This window comes from Chrysemys picta, chromosome 2 (genome assembly GCF_011386835.1).
Source record: "Chrysemys picta bellii isolate R12L10 chromosome 2, ASM1138683v2, whole genome shotgun sequence".
Lineage (NCBI taxonomy): Eukaryota > Metazoa > Chordata > Testudines > Emydidae > Chrysemys > Chrysemys picta.
The window spans coordinates 93670067-93685427 of record NC_088792.1 but is presented as its reverse complement, the minus strand read 5'-3'; the positions used below and the strand labels follow the sequence as shown (position 1 = coordinate 93685427).

At 45.3% G+C, this 15361-nt stretch overlaps 1 protein-coding gene across 3 annotated transcripts in view; it reads left to right on the top strand.

Moving 5' to 3' along the window:
* The window catches only part of MATCAP2 (microtubule associated tyrosine carboxypeptidase 2), a 41147-nt gene extending 31915 nt beyond the window's left edge, over positions 1-9232 (top strand). For 2 of the 3 annotated variants that reach the window (XM_005287362.5, XM_065583780.1), the window contains one exon: positions 6007-9232. In XM_005287362.5, the coding sequence (XP_005287419.2) occupies positions 6007-6168 (162 nt within the window). In that variant the 3' untranslated portion in view covers positions 6169-9232. Of the gene's footprint in view, positions 1-916; positions 970-6006 lie in introns of those variants that run through there. The other variant, XM_042860351.2, reaches the window with a different exon arrangement.
* Positions 9233-15361: the final 6129 nt, after the last annotated feature.

Genomic DNA, 15361 nt, shown 5'->3' with positions numbered 1-15361 from the left:
CCATCAGACATGAACAGAAGGCTCCCACTGGAATTTGACGTATGGTAAAGAAGTGTTATGATGAGACTAACTTAAAAAAAGAAGAGGAGGATTTGGATGTTCCAAAAAGAATATTAAGCTTTGCTGAAAGAGCTTGAAAAAATAAAGGATCCAATCATAATGAAGATTTCCATCCACTTGGGAAATTCTCTCTGCAAATCAGAAAATGTTCTCATGGCTTAGTGCAGCAAATGTCCTGATTATTCTGGGCAGATGACAGATCACAAGATGTGCATTTTCCTCTGGCATTTTTCTACCATGGATGCAAGTTCTGTGTGGGTCCAAAATGGGATAACTACTTTTTATATTTTATTAATAAATTAATAGGTCTGTAAAATCAATCCCTGATTTATCATGGGAATGTGTTTAGTATAGTGCTTATTAAGGAGTTTCTATGTCTTCTTCCCTTACCCTGAAAGCCTCGTCAATCCCAGGAAAAGTCCTGTCTTTTGCTACTTCTCGTTTTACTTGGCATTTTGAAGACAGCAGTGTGTAGGAATTCACAGAGTAAGACTAATGTGCTGGTGCAAGCTGCTTGGCCTGCCCAGAGGGGAGAAACAGATGAAAGAGGCTGAAGCCTGGAGAGAAATAATATTGAGAAGGAGCCATTTTAGAGATTTGCAGTGGTTTAGCTAGGAATTAAATCTTGGAATCCTCACAGCCCAGAACGTGATAATCATGTACAAATAAAGCTAGACAATAGAAACAGAGCTCATAGCTTGCACATAATTCCTAAATGCATCAAATCAGATAATTTTTAAAGTCAGAATGTAAAATGTGACTAATACACATTTTTGGAAAGCAATCTGACGAGCGTGACGGAAAAATCAGCTTAAAAAAATCAACTCAAAAACAAAAATCCCTTTTTTTTACCCAGTACAATAGGTTTGCTTGCACACAGTGGTGGAAGTAGCCTATTAAGAGAGAGCTATGTGGTGAGTCATATCTTTCCCTCCTAAAATGTTGCCAAATACCATATTTAGTGATGGCAATGGCTGGGGGAAATGCAGCTTGACTGAGGCATAATTTGAGCACAGCTATTGAGCACCTGGGTAGATGCAGGTCAGATAGGAATCTGACCTTTTGTAAGAAACAAAAATTCATTGTCCTGTGGAGGGAGGAGGTTGAAATTTGAAGGCCAGGTGCTGAAAGGGCGGTTTCATAGAGCGGCCCTGCCTTGAGCGCTCTTCAGTGGGAGGCCACTGCATGACAGGTGCGCCTGCTTCAGTCTCCCTCCTTCGGAGTCCCCAGTAATTCCACACAAGCTTTCTTGACTCACTGATACCCTCCTGGGGGGCAGGATATTGCCAAAACATAGTTTCAAATCCATAACATGGTCCATTTCTCACAGCCAGTGTGTGTAGTCTGTAAAATCCCACATCCTTGGGTCCACCGACATAGCACATACCACGCTCCAGCATCTTCACCACACCCAGGCTCTTCCTGGATCCTCTCCAGCCCTTTTACTAGGACAGCCATCCCAGCCCTTCCAGCTGAAGTGCAACCCTGCTCTTCCCAGGTGGGATCCCCCACAGCCTCTTTGCTGGGAGTTCATCCTCACATAGGGAACATCCCTAATACCCACTTGGCCCTGAGCCCTCTGGCTTGGGAAGACCAGCCAGCAAACCCTTCTTTCTCCCCTGTCTTTAGCCTTCCCCCAGGAACAACCTAAAGCTTCCTTCAGGGACCTCTCAATCTCCTGGTCTCTGGCAGCTCTCACCTACTGATTTCCTGTCTCTCAGGGTTCGTCTACATGGCAGTAAAATAACTGCAGCTTGGCCGTGGCTGGGCTGGCTCAGCTGACTTGGGCTTGCTTGGCTCAGGCTGTGGGACTAAAAATTGCAGTGTAGATGTTCAGGCTTGGGCTGGATCCCAGGCTCTGAAACCCCACAAAGGGGATGGAGCTCAGAACCCAGGCTCCTGTCTGAGCCTGAATGTCTACACTGCAGTTTTTAGCCCCACAGCCCAAGCTCTGTGAGCCTGAGCCAGTTGACCCAGGCTGTGAGACTTGGCGCTGCAGGTTTTTTATTGCGGCATAGCTGTACCCTCAGGCTGTCGGGCACCTCTCACCTACTTCTTTCCTGACTGGACCCTCTCAGGCCCAAGGCCTTCACTTAACTCATGTGGGAGGTAGCTGATGAACCACATGTGCACTAGACACCACTTCCTCTTAAAAGGGGTCAGTCAACTTGTGACATCTTGTAGGCATCTAACCTCAGCCATCCTACCTTGTACACAGCAGTGCTCAGGGCCGTGTCCCCAGCGTGAGGGGAAAGATTCCATTCCCTGCCACTTTCCACATAGCTTCCCGGCACACAGCCAATTAACTTGAGCTAGGGTTTGGCTTTTAGATGTTTCTATATTTACACTAGTCAGGCTGTAACGTAGCTCTTCCCTTTTTGTGGTCCTCTTAAACAGTAAGTCTCCCATTTGACCTGGATTAGCCTGTGCTTGTTCTCTTTTTATCACGATTTATTTTTCCACTGTAGCTCAGAAGACATATCTGTGCACAAACAGGTGCCTTTCCCAACCCGCTCTACAAACAGTCTGCACACTATATGAAGTCCAATCTCACCCCTTTCCTGGAGTGTGGAGCTGTTAAGTAACGACAACACGATAACGTAAGAGCAGCTCCCCAGACTTGGCTGCTCCTAGTCTTCCTCGAGACTGCTCAGTCTAAACCCTCTTTCCACCCCACCCCCTTACGTATAGATGGATTAACAAGCCACCTGCCTCAGGGAGTCAGCAGAACTTTAACTCTTTTCCCAATCTGCCATATCACTGCCAGCCTGTTCCACTGTGATTAAAGCTGTATCCTAGAGAAGCTATATTTCTTTCCATCCCTGCAATAGCATAGGGGAGAATTGTGGGGGTGGGAGAAATCTATGCAATATTACAAAGCTCTCTGGCCACCCTGCCACATTTTGTAAAAACAAATGATACGTACTTTATTTGTTCCTTATTTAAAAATGAATCAAAGAAGCTCTAGCTGAAATCCCTTGTTGCAGAAACATTTTAATTTCTAAGGTTGCTTTAATTTTACAAAGACAGGTTTTTTTTTAACTTAGTAACTGCACATGCTCGATGAGTAGGGCCCTACCAAATTCATAGCCATGAAAAATATGTCACAGACCATGAATCTGGTCTTCCCCTGTGAAATCTGGTCTTTTGTGTACTTTTAACCTATACTATACAGATTTCATGGGGAAGACCAGCATTTCTCAAATTGAGGGTCCTGACCCAAAAGGGAGTTGCAAAGGGGCTGCAAGATTATTTTTGGGGGGGGGGTCACAGTATTGCCACCCTTACTTCTCCGCTGCCTTCAGAGCTGGGTGGCTGGAGAGCGGCAGCTGTTAGCCGGCGCCCAGCTCTGAAGGCAGCGGCCCGCCAGCAGCAACACAGAAGTAACAGTGGTAATACAATACCACGCCACCCTTACTTCTGCGCTGCTGCCTTCAGAGCTGGGCGGCCAAAGAGTGGCAGCTGCTGACTGAGGGCTCAGCTCTGCAGGCAGCAGGAGAGAAGTAAGGGTGGCAATACCATACCGTGCCATCCTTACTTCTGCGCTGCTGCTGGCAGTGGCTCTGCCTTCAGAGCTGGGCTCCCGGCCAGCAGCCACCGCTCTCCAGCTGCCCAGCTCTGAAGGCAGCATCACTGCCAGCAGCAGCGCAAAAGCAAGGGTAGCAGTACTGCAATTTCCCCCCCACACACACATTACAACCTTGCAACCACCCCACAATTCCTTTTTGGGTCAGAACCCCTACATTTACAACACCGTGACATTTCAGATTTAAATAGCTGAAATCATGAAATTTACAATTTTTAAAATCCTATGACCGTGAAATTGTCCAAAATGGACCGTGAATTTGGTAGGGCCCTATCGATTAGCAAAGAGAAGCAGGTAGTTGTGTAGGGTGAGATCTTGCAAAAGTGCTCATGAGAGCATTCCCCATCCCCATGCAGGAGCAGAGCAGGATTACAGCCTTGTACTTAAGAGACTTCTAGGGAAGAGGATCTGGCACAAAAGCCTCAGAGAAATGTGGCGTGCCAGTTAGTAGAAACATCCATGCCTCAGGCCTGCCTGTGGCACAACAATGCAGGGGCAATCATGCTGGACATTGCCCCAATGGCTCTTGTAGCTAACACCCGAGCCAGCACCCCTCCACTCTTCCTCCCTGCATGATTCAATCACAGTGCTGCCAACGCTCACAATTTTATCATGAGTCTTGGGATACTTGGGATTTTTCTTAAAGCCCCAGCTCCTGGAGTGTAGTAATTATGTCAGAATCTCAGCTGTCATTAAAAAAGTAACTATATAGTCTGTATGGTAGCGGAGAAATGCTTGAAAATGATCCACCTGCACTCTGAAGGCTCAGAAAATAGACCCATCATTTATTATTTTTGTAACAATCTCACGATTGTTGAGACCTTACTCACTGTTTTGGAATGCTTAGATTGCCAATACTGCAATCATCATTTGTAACAAGTTACTTACTAATTGGGTTGCCACCTATGCAAGTTTTCCCAGTATCATTCCTTTTTGGAGATACTGATTTCCTAGGACAGCTAAGTACACCCTGCCAGCTGTCCAGTTTTATGGGACCCAAATCATCCTGTATGTCCCAGATTTTTGTAACTCAGAGGTGGCAACCCTCGTACTAGAATGACACGTTTTTATTTTGCTCCGCACAAGCACAAATGAATTATTGGGGGTGAAACTAAAGCTTTGGAAGCTTGGGTCATGTTAGCACTCACAGTTTGGCTGCTTCCCCAAAACTTCTATGAACCATACGAGGACTCCTCCCATCCCTGCAGTCTCCATACATCCACAGAGCCTTTTCATTTCCCCTTCTAGTTTCCCAAACCTTGGCCACAACAGCCCCCCCTTCCCTCCTCACATCTCCCGTCGGGTCTGCCGCTTCCCTTGCATGTGAATATGTCTAAGACCAGATTTTCCATTCCTAAGAGGCCTGCAACAGCCCTGATCCTTCATGTCCGCAGGCTCATTCTGTCTTTCACATCTTGCTCACATGGTGGCTTCTGTGTCAGAGGGCCCCTGCCCCAATTGCACTGTGCAGCTCTGTCAGGAAAGCCCCAGAGCACATAAGGTTTGCAAGGAGAAATCAGACCCAGTGTAAGAAACTGGATGTCTGCTGGCACGTACAACAGGAACGTCAAAAAAGAAGAAGAAAGGCCATCCTTGTGGATGGGAAGGAAATCCGTTTTTCCGGACTAGTTCATTCATCCTTAACAGCCACCAATCCTGCTCCCATTGACGTCACTAAGACCTGGTCTACGCTACAGAGTAAGTAGACTATGTAAGCGTCTACACTACCATGTTCCTCCTGCTGATTTAACTCACCCGCTACACCAACCTAACAACTCCATCTCTGCTAGAGGCGTAGCACTTAACTAGATCGACCTAAGTTGACGCAGTGTCCGTGTAGACACTGCATTACTTATATTGTCTGCTGCTGCCTTTGACAGCTGTCAGCTCTGGGGCGGTGGGGCTCCGGCTGTCAGTGCCCCCAAATGCCCCACTTAAGTTGGTGCAAGCGTTCCTGATGAGGACATGCACCGCCAACAGAAGAAGCATAATGTGGACACCAGTGGTCGATTTAATTACTGTAGTGGCTTTACATTGACCTAGCTTAAGTCGACTTAATTTTGTAGTGTAGACATGCCCTGAGAGTCTGTTCATTGACTTCAGTGGAAGCAGAACCAGGCCTCCTTTGACAGGATGTAGTAATTCCCCGGGATCATGTTCTAATGCACACCTTACTGGACCACGCATAAAACCAGACTCTACTATCACCTCGAGAGAAGGATTCTGACAAGCTGCTTTAAAACCCCTGTGCCCTGGAATCCTTTTGTCATCTATGAGAGGGGAATGAAATTGTGTGTTTTAGACATGTCAATTTGCAAAATGGGTACAGCTTTGACTTAACCCCCTGTCCTCTCCTCTAGGTCTCTTATGAGGATGTGGATCGCTTGAAGGAATTTGCGGTGATCGAGAACATGAGAGTACCACACTTCTTGCAGGACCATGTCAGATACATGGAACACTTGGAAAAGATCATGGAGGTGAACGAGCTGACTGACCAAGAGCTCCAGGATCTCATAGTGTAACAGTCAATCAGTCTCTTTTACCGGAAATCTGTTCTGTATGCAGCCGGTTATACAGAACTGGACTTCACCACAGCTTGCAAAACTAGAATGTTTTGTTTTCTGGCAAAAATCTAGACTATTTAGATTTGTTAATTTTTTTTAAAAAAAAGAAAAAATACAAACCTCAGACTATCGATTCAGAAATGTTTCTTTGAAAAAGGGTTCTTTGAGATTCTTTCCTCACTCCCATCATATATATTGGAGGGGTTTTTTCAAGGGTTTGTGCCTCTTCCAAATTAAATTATGGATTGAACATAGGCACATCATTTAGAATTTCCCTTGTAACTGGTCAGTCCCATTGTCCCTTAAATGTTCTGTACACTGAGCAGGATCGTTTGAAATGTCTTGCTTTTATGATATACTGCTTTTTATTCTTTCTATTTATTCTGTGTTTTGTAATTTTCCCCCTTGGCTCACTCGCATTGGCCTCATTTCTGGTCACGGCCTTCACAACAACCCCCCCACAGCAGCAAAATTGTGGAACTACTACTGACTATGCCACCATCTTCTTAACTCTACCCCATTGTATACTGCTTCCCTCCTTGTAAGATCACAATGCGCAGACACGCTCCCTTGCACAACAGTATTGTAGTTTGGACATGCGAGAAAGAGGTGATTTCCACACCTCATGTTTCAAATAGCAGCAGTTAGGGTTACTGTGTAAATGGCTGTAAACAGACTAGAAAGTTGCCCTCCTCCTCCCAAGAGGAGTTGTGCTGTTGCAGCATTGAATATATGCCTTTCACTGAAGTGACTGTCCTCCTCTGGCTTGTACAGTACAGGTTTCAAGAGGATGAGCTGCAGGAAAGGGCCTTTTTTTGCCCTTGAAGACCCATTTAGCATGTTTAGCAAATGGAACGTGTTAGTGGTTTGGAAGAAGGACTGGGCTGAACTGAGTTTTCAGATTAAAGTACGTAATGAATCCAGATACGGGGCCATATTTCATTTCAAAAAGCAAAAGCACCCCTTTGCTCTAGCGCCTGAACCCTGTGTGGGTTTGGTTACTTGGAGTGGTTTCAGCCCTACTGCTGCCAGGAGCTCTGCCCTCATGGCGCTCATTGCCGGATTGGGAACTTTAATTGGCGGGGGACAAAATTCACAAGTGCCCTATTCCAATATTCAAAGCAACTGAAGAGTTCTGGCACATCTGAAGCATCCTGAGCTCTGTTTTAAATGTGGGTGCAAAACAAGTAGCGAAAGCACATAATTGTAGGGCCATCTATTCAAACTAATAACTTAGGCAAGGCAAGAGGGTTGTTCACTACAGAGGCCAAATTTTCTGAGTCCAGAGTATTAGGAAAGCGCTAATAGTGGCTCCCTAGCACATGCTGAATCAAGCTTTGCACCTAAAGAGTCCCAGACTCACAACTCCTTCCCTTGCGCCTAGGGGAGTGGGGACAGGAGCTCCGTATTGCAGCTGTGAAAACGGTTCAGCTTGCTTCCCCACCCTCCCATCGGCTCAGCTGGTCAGTAGGTTGTCGGATGGGGGAAGAGAATTGGAGCCAAAGTTCCACTCGCCTGCTTTGCAGAGGGAATACTGGCCACAATCTTCCCCTCCTCATGTACAGCAGGAGCTGCCTGCAACATGGGGGTAGGGAGGTCTGACTCCCCGGTATGGCTGCATCTGGCTGAATGACAATCCAGCCCCTGGCATCGAGTTGTGTGGAACTTAGTGGCTTTTGATTAAGGAATGGAGTAACTCCCAAAGCCTCTGACTTTACACCAAGTACGATAGTGTCCATTCCAGATGGAAAGTTTAAACAACACATTTTGTGACCAGTGAGAGGAAAAGAAATCTCACCTAGCCTAGAGGTTTTGAAGTTTTTGAATAACCCATCAAACCAGCTGCCTTTAAAGTACTATCACACGGGTGTGCTGTGGTGGCTGCCTGCTTGAAAAAAAAAAAGAAAAGAAAAAGAAAAACATTTGAGCTGCTCCAGGAATTCAATGAGCAAATTTGCTAATCTGTTTTACAAAACATGGACCAAGAACACCTCACAGTAGCCTTAATTTTGTATTGTTTAACAGCTTCAAACTCTTTTAATCTCTGCATTCTAGTGGGTGAATCTTCCCCTCTGGCCCCAAAATATCAGTGTTAGCCTTGCCTGCCTAGCTGTGTTTCAAAGCCCTTCAGGCGAACTGGGGAGCTGCTGTACGATTGCATCAACCTGGTGGAAATATTTGCACGGCCGTACCCAGTAATGCACCCAGACATTCAGAATGCGTCAGCTCAGCTATTTTGCTGCGAGCAGCAGAAGTGCAGATCAGACTTTTCACATGCCAAAGGTTGAATGTGAAGATTCCAGGTAAAATCCATCCTTGGGGGTAAATGGATTGAGGCCTGTGGAATTACACCAGGGATGAATTTGGCCCACTGTGTTGAAGCAGAGGTACATATGTCCCATTCTTTGTGAAAGGGCCATAAGTTAGAGGTGAACTTTTCTTAACTGAAATAACTCCTGCATTTCTCCAATCGCTTCTGTAGTAAATACAAACATATGCTTAAGCAACCCAATATAGTCATGAGAATAGTCTTGAATATTATATTTACAATAATGGAGTCACTGAAAATATTACATTTATGTGTAATTATTGTTACAGAATATGATAGTTACCGCCCCTTAACTGCCTGCTGATACTCCATTACTGCTCTGTGGGTTTGCTGATGTAAACTTCAGGGGCTTATTTTTCTTCTTTAAAAGACCTGGGGTTTATTTTCCCCACAGAAGTTGCTCCCATTCCACTTCTACCATTCTCCATTATGCGAATAGGTGTACTCCAGGACAAGCTTAGATTCTGGAAGTGTCAGCATGGATGTGTCAGCATAACAATAGTACTGTAGCAGGCACAAATGTCAACCACTATTTCTCAGCTTGTCCTGCCTCCTTTGTAACAGTGTTTCAGATTGGTAATGGTAGTTTTGTAAACTTTTTGAAATTTTTATTGTGATGGACCTTGTTATTGTCATAGTATTGAAGTTCTGTAATAAAGTATGTGGATGATAACTGCATAGAAACTCACATCATCAGAAAGTCTCACAATGTCTCTAATGTGAAAACAGTCTTCTGATCTTTAATAAGTGTTTAAGTTGAAAAGTGAAGAATATCACCAGTGTCCCACATGCTCTTCCTTCTTTCTCTCCCCCCTCCCCTTTCACACTCAGAGACTGATCTCCATCAGAAAAGTCACGCCTCTAACCAGGGCCGGCTCTAGGATTTTTGCTGGCCCAAGCAAAAAAATTTTTGGCTGTCCCCAACCCCAGCCCTGGGCTCTCTCCCTCCCAACTGCAGCCTCCTGCTGCCCCAGCCCTGGGTCACTGGTAACTCGCTCCCAGGGTGGGTCATTCAGCAGGAATTTTGGATGTGCACAGAACACAGACAGGATTGGTTCCCATATGATTACAGAACTGCAGTAAAGTTGAACAATTTTCAGCTTGTGTGACTGGAGGATATCTGGATGCATATTATAAGACTGTCCTACATAAATGAGGAAAAGTTGAGGTGCCTTTATTATTCTTTTGTTCCATTCTTTGTTTCTATGGGGAATGCACGATCACGGTCTTTCTTTTAAACAAATAAAACTAAAACTTAAAAAAAAAAAAAAAAAAAAAAAAAAAAAGCAATGGCTGTTGAAAATAGCAATTCCAGTCCTAATAACCACTGGGAAGCATTTCTTGCTCAATTTATTCTACTTTTTCTACAGCAAGTTACAGTGGATCAGTATATTTGATTTGGGGGAAATGAAGTAACAGCTGCCCAAATTGAGCTTGAGCACTCCTGAATTTTGAGGGTGTTCAAATCTGGAAGGCAGGTGCTAGATTCCCTTTCTGAATATTAGCTGTATCTGGAGAGGAAAAGTCAATTTCTGCTTCCATGGCTCAGAAGGGGAATTCCTCCTAAGTGCCTGGTACTGTATCTAAAGCTGCCCAGATCCAGAGCCTCCCCTCCCTTACTTTTCATTTTAAATTCTAGTGGGATCCACATACCTCCCTTGCTAGGCTTCAGATAGAGAGGTGCACCGTCCATTTAGTTCCCCCAATTCCTTCTTTGGGGGAGAGCCCAGGGCTGGGGCGGCAGGAGGTGCCGGGGGGGGGGGGGGAAGAGCCCAGGGCTGGGGCGGCAGGGAGTGCGGGTGGGGGGAAGAGCCCAGGGCTGGGGCGGCAGGGAGTGCGGGTGGGGGCCAGAGCTGGGGTAGCAGGAGGTGCGGGGGGGGGGGGGGAAGAGCCCAGGACTGGGGCAGCAGAAGGTGTGGGTGGGGGGAGCCCAGGGCGGGGGGGGGGCAGCAAAAAACCTAGAACTGGCTCTGTTCCTACCATTCACAGCAAGCTGCAGATTTCAGTTCCATACTCCTTTCCCACACCCCTTCCTGTTGCTAGTGGCCGAGGGTATGCTGGGAAATGTAGTTCTTTCCCTGCTCCAGGGCTGGCTCTATAGGCAGGGAGCTAACCAAGGAACTACAGCTCCCAGGGGCCCCTGTTGGTTCTTAGCTCCCATGCTGGATTCTTGCGCCCCTTGCAAATCTGCCGCCCCAAGCAACTGCTTGCTTTGCTGGTGCCTAGAGCCGGCCCTGCCTCTAACTTAAAATCACTTTTAAGGCCTTTAGATGCAAAAAGGTTGCAAATGTAAACACACAAGTTAGGATATGAAAGGGTTGTGGGTCTCACTGCCCTGTTAGCTCTAGAGCAGGGGTAGGCAACCTATGGCACGCGTGCCAAAGGCGGCACGCAAGCTGATTTTCAGTGGCACTCACACTGCCCGGGTCCTGGCCACCAGTCCGGGGGGCTCTGCATTTTAATTTAATTTTAAATGAAGCTTCTTAAACATTTTAAAAACCTTATTTACTTTACATACAACAATAGTTTAGTTATATATTATAGACTTATAGAAAGAGACCTTCTAAAAACGTTAAAATGTATTACTGGCACGCGAAACCTTAAATTAGAGTGAATAAATGAAGACTCGGCACACCACTTCTGAAAGGTTGCCGACCCCAGCGCTAGAGCAAGTCAGATTTCTTTCTTTTTTTTTTTTTTAATGGAAAATTTTGGGAAAAATTAGTTAAAAAAAAAGTTATAATGGAAAATTCTGGCTTTTTGGCAAAAATTGAAACCCAAGATTTTTGCCAAAACTTCAGTTGCCAAATGCTGCCACTCTGTCTCACGGGAGTTGTAGTTGGGGTTTCTCATACCTCTCTCTCCTCCTCTTCTCTATACTGTACTCTCATGAAATAGCAGCGTATACGTTACCAACTCTAATTCAGTGTGATAGAACATAGATGGTGGAATGTTTCCCATTTGCTCTCAGTACCAATCTGAAATTCATTAGACACACTCCAGTGGCAAACCTACGACAAGAACATATCTTAGATCTCCTTTACAGCATTTCAGTTGTGTTGGTGCAAGTCTTCAGTTAGGAAGCTTTACAAACTATCATTCTTAATTCATGGGCAACAGCAGTGCAAACTTCACACTGCAGCACCAATGTTGCTCTGGAGGGGCCATCTCTTAGGGTGTGAAGTCCAGTGGATTTCAGGATGTGGACCTTGCTCACTGGAAACTGGATGACCACAGGAATTGATTTTACGTTGATTGCCACAAGTCACCTGATGATACTAATGCCTAGATGCCTTACTACTAGGGTCCTGAGCCAGTTTTGAACCAGTAAACTGCCAAATAAAGAGGAACTCCTTTCTTTCTAGAACTTCTCTCCTCCCCCATACCTATTATATAGAGCTGGTTTGAAAATGTGCTCCCCCACGCCTCCCCTTTGAATTTTTCTGTGGAAAATTTACATGTTTTCATATTTGTTGAAAATTTCTATTGATCACAAACAAAACATTTTGGCCAAAAATGGGAGTTGTAGCGCCCCATGGGAGTTGTTTGCTCCTCATGTCCTAGTCTCCTCTATGGCCAGGATCCCCAGTTAGACTGTAGGCTTGGTCTACATTGCCAACTTATGTCACTATAACTACGTTGCTTGGATTTTCTACACCCCTGAGCAACAGTTATACCAACCTAACTCCCGGTGTAGACAGCGCTATGTTGACAGGAGAACTTCTCCTGTTGACATAGTTACCGCCTCTTGGGGAGGTGGATTAACTACACACGTGAAGACACTACATACTAAGCGCTACAGCGGTGCTGTAAGTGTAGACAAGCTCACAATCTCCCCATTTGGTGAGTGCTGGAGTCCCTGGAAGATGTAGTCCAGCTATAGATCCTGGCCAGTAAAGAAGAATGGGGGACACAAGGAGCAGACTACGACACCCATGAGGCACTACAATGTCGAAATTCTAAATATTTAGACAAAAAGCCCAACACAGACACTTTTCACCAAAAATTTCATTTACTTGACAACCCAGTTTTCTCTTGAAAAAACAGTTCTGATGGAAAATGTTTGACCAGCCCTAACATTAAACTAATTATTTTTGCAGGCAGCACTGCAGTCCCTCCCACCCCCTTTGTCAATGACAGAAACAGCTTATCTGGCTATGCAAATAGCTTGTATGGAAAATGCCTTATACATTCAGGAAATAGCTTTTAGCTGGCTGGGGTCTTGTCTGGTAGGACTCTAAGAGTAGTATGCCCCCTACTGAATCAACACCACCACCACTTTCTGGAACAAGTAGGGTTTGCTTCGAGAGGACGGCAAACCAAGTATTGAGCTGGCCTAATCCTGTTCAGCTTGTGTGAGGGGATAGCAGTCACAGAGCCAAGTGGTACAGGGGGACAGAGAGCAAGTTTAAAAATAAAAACAAAGGGCCTGATCCTTCACTCACATAAAATTGTGTAAATCAGGAGTAATTCAAATGAAGTCCGTGTGAAACTGGGGTATGTATGTGAGAGGAGAACAAGGTCCAAAGTGACATGAAGGAGGAAAGGCCTAAGGGGGCAGACTCTATCCCCCCACTAAGGAGCATTTACACCACACTGGACTCCTTAGCGCAGGAGTGGCCAACCTGAGTCTGAGAAGGAACCAGAATTTACCAATGTACACTGCCGAAGAGCCACAGTAATACGTCAGCAGCCCCCCAATCAGCTCCCCTACATACACCCCCGCTCCCAGCACCTCTGCCCAGCGATCAGCGCCTCTGCCAAAGAGCCACAGTAATACGTCAGCAGCCCCCCAATCAGCTCCCCTACATACACCCCCGCTCCCAGCACCTCTGCCCAGCGATCAGCGCCTCTGCCAAAGAGCCACAGTAATACGTCAGCAGCCCCCCAATCAGCTCCCCTACACACACCCCCGCTCCCAGCACCTCTGCCCACTGATCAGCGCCTTCCCCTCCCTTCCCCAATCAGCTGTTTCGTGATGTGCAGGAGGCCATAGCGGGGGGGGAGAGAGAAGAGGAACGAGGGCACGGCAGGCTCAGGGGAGGGGGCAGGACCTGTGGCAGAGCCAGGGGTTGAACAGTGAGCACTCCCTGGCACATTGGAAAGTTGGCGCCTGTAGCTCCAGCCCTGGAATTGGTGCCTATACAAGGAGCCGCATATTAACTTCTGAAGAGCCGCACATGGCTCTGGAGCCACAGGTTGGCCACCCCTGCCTTAGAGGTTGTGGAAATGGCTCTTAAGACAATACTACCAGTGGCAGGGGGGAAGGTGCACGGTGCACAGGCAGCAAAAGTGCATGCTAAGGGAGTGGCTGGAGCGCACCATGCTCCAAATGTTATGGGCAGTGGAGCAGCTATAGCCCTAGTAAGTCACAGGGATTGCTCATGCCCAGGGCTATGCTTGTCCCTCAAGCAGCACAGAATCTGGGAGGTGCAAAGATGTCTTCAAGAAAAATGCCTGGAAGAGCAAAATAAAAGTAAGAAAGTGCCTCTTGCAAAAACAAAGGTCCCTGTAAGGTGTTTCAGTCTGAACACTTAAATACCAAGGCATCCAAGAATCCTAGTTACTTTTAAAAATCTTGCCCATTGAACCTAATCTAAGCTGCTCGACAGGTTGGACCTGCTATAAGGAGGAGAAGTTCATAGATTAGTAGCACTGCAAAAAACATACAAACAGTATCAATATTTTTAAGTAAAACCAAAGAGAATTGAAACATCACAATCACAGAATACAAAAAAAAATTGCTAAATAAGTGGACACCTTATATTATAATATAAAGACAGTAAATATTCATTGCCACATATCTGGCATGATACTGGGTTGAAGTGGATCACATCACAAGACTAAGTCAGTTCATCTCTTGCAAAAGGTATTTGAAGGGTCATCATTACCAAGTTTAGGACTAGGTAGGGATGGTGGGGGGGGGGGGGGGAAGAGAAAGAAAGACAGAGGGGAATATATTTTATAAATATAAAAAGAGTTAATCGAACCAAGTTTGGTTCAGATTTAAATAGTCCCAGATGGTGCATTGTAGCATTGAAAAACTACCACCACCATAATGGAAGACTGATTAGAAACAAATCTAAGCAGAAGTGAAACAGATATATTCATTGCCTAAACTGAGAGAAATGCCAAAAGAGTTGAAAAGTAAGTTGGAGTTTAAAAATTAGTCACTTTTCATAAAATGGTAATACCAAATTAAAGGTTTCTTTTTAATCTATTATTTATAACTAGATGGCATAGCTTTAAAATAAAATATGAAGGACAAATACAAGTAGAAAAACATCTATTAGTATTTTGGGGTCACTAGGCAATTTTATGTACTATCTATGCTAATACAATTATAGACTATTTCTCACAACAGTCCATATTCAATTAAGGCCTGCATGTGACTGACTATTGAAATTTAATGGCATGTTTGTATTTAATATATAATATTTAAATCAAAAGGGATAGGATTAAAGCTGGAGGCATAACTTTACTGGGAAGTACATGGCTATCTAAATTAATTCCTTATTGACATTGTTAAAATAACTATGTTCCCCATTTTTAATCACACAGACCTAAAAGCAGTGGGGAATGAAAATAGCAGGCAACGTAATGAGGACTTGGAAAAAGGTCAAACGTTTTGACAACTGCACAGTGTCTATGGGATTCTCTCCCTCTTAGACCATTTGTCCCAAATGTCCAGGGGATCTGCAGGCTCTTCAAAGCATTTGGGATGAAAATACAGAGGTCCCTGGCACCATTGTGATGTTACAGTGAGAGAACAAGCCATCATAGGAATGCAAGCAGGATCATGCTGCATAAGGATCTGTCTGA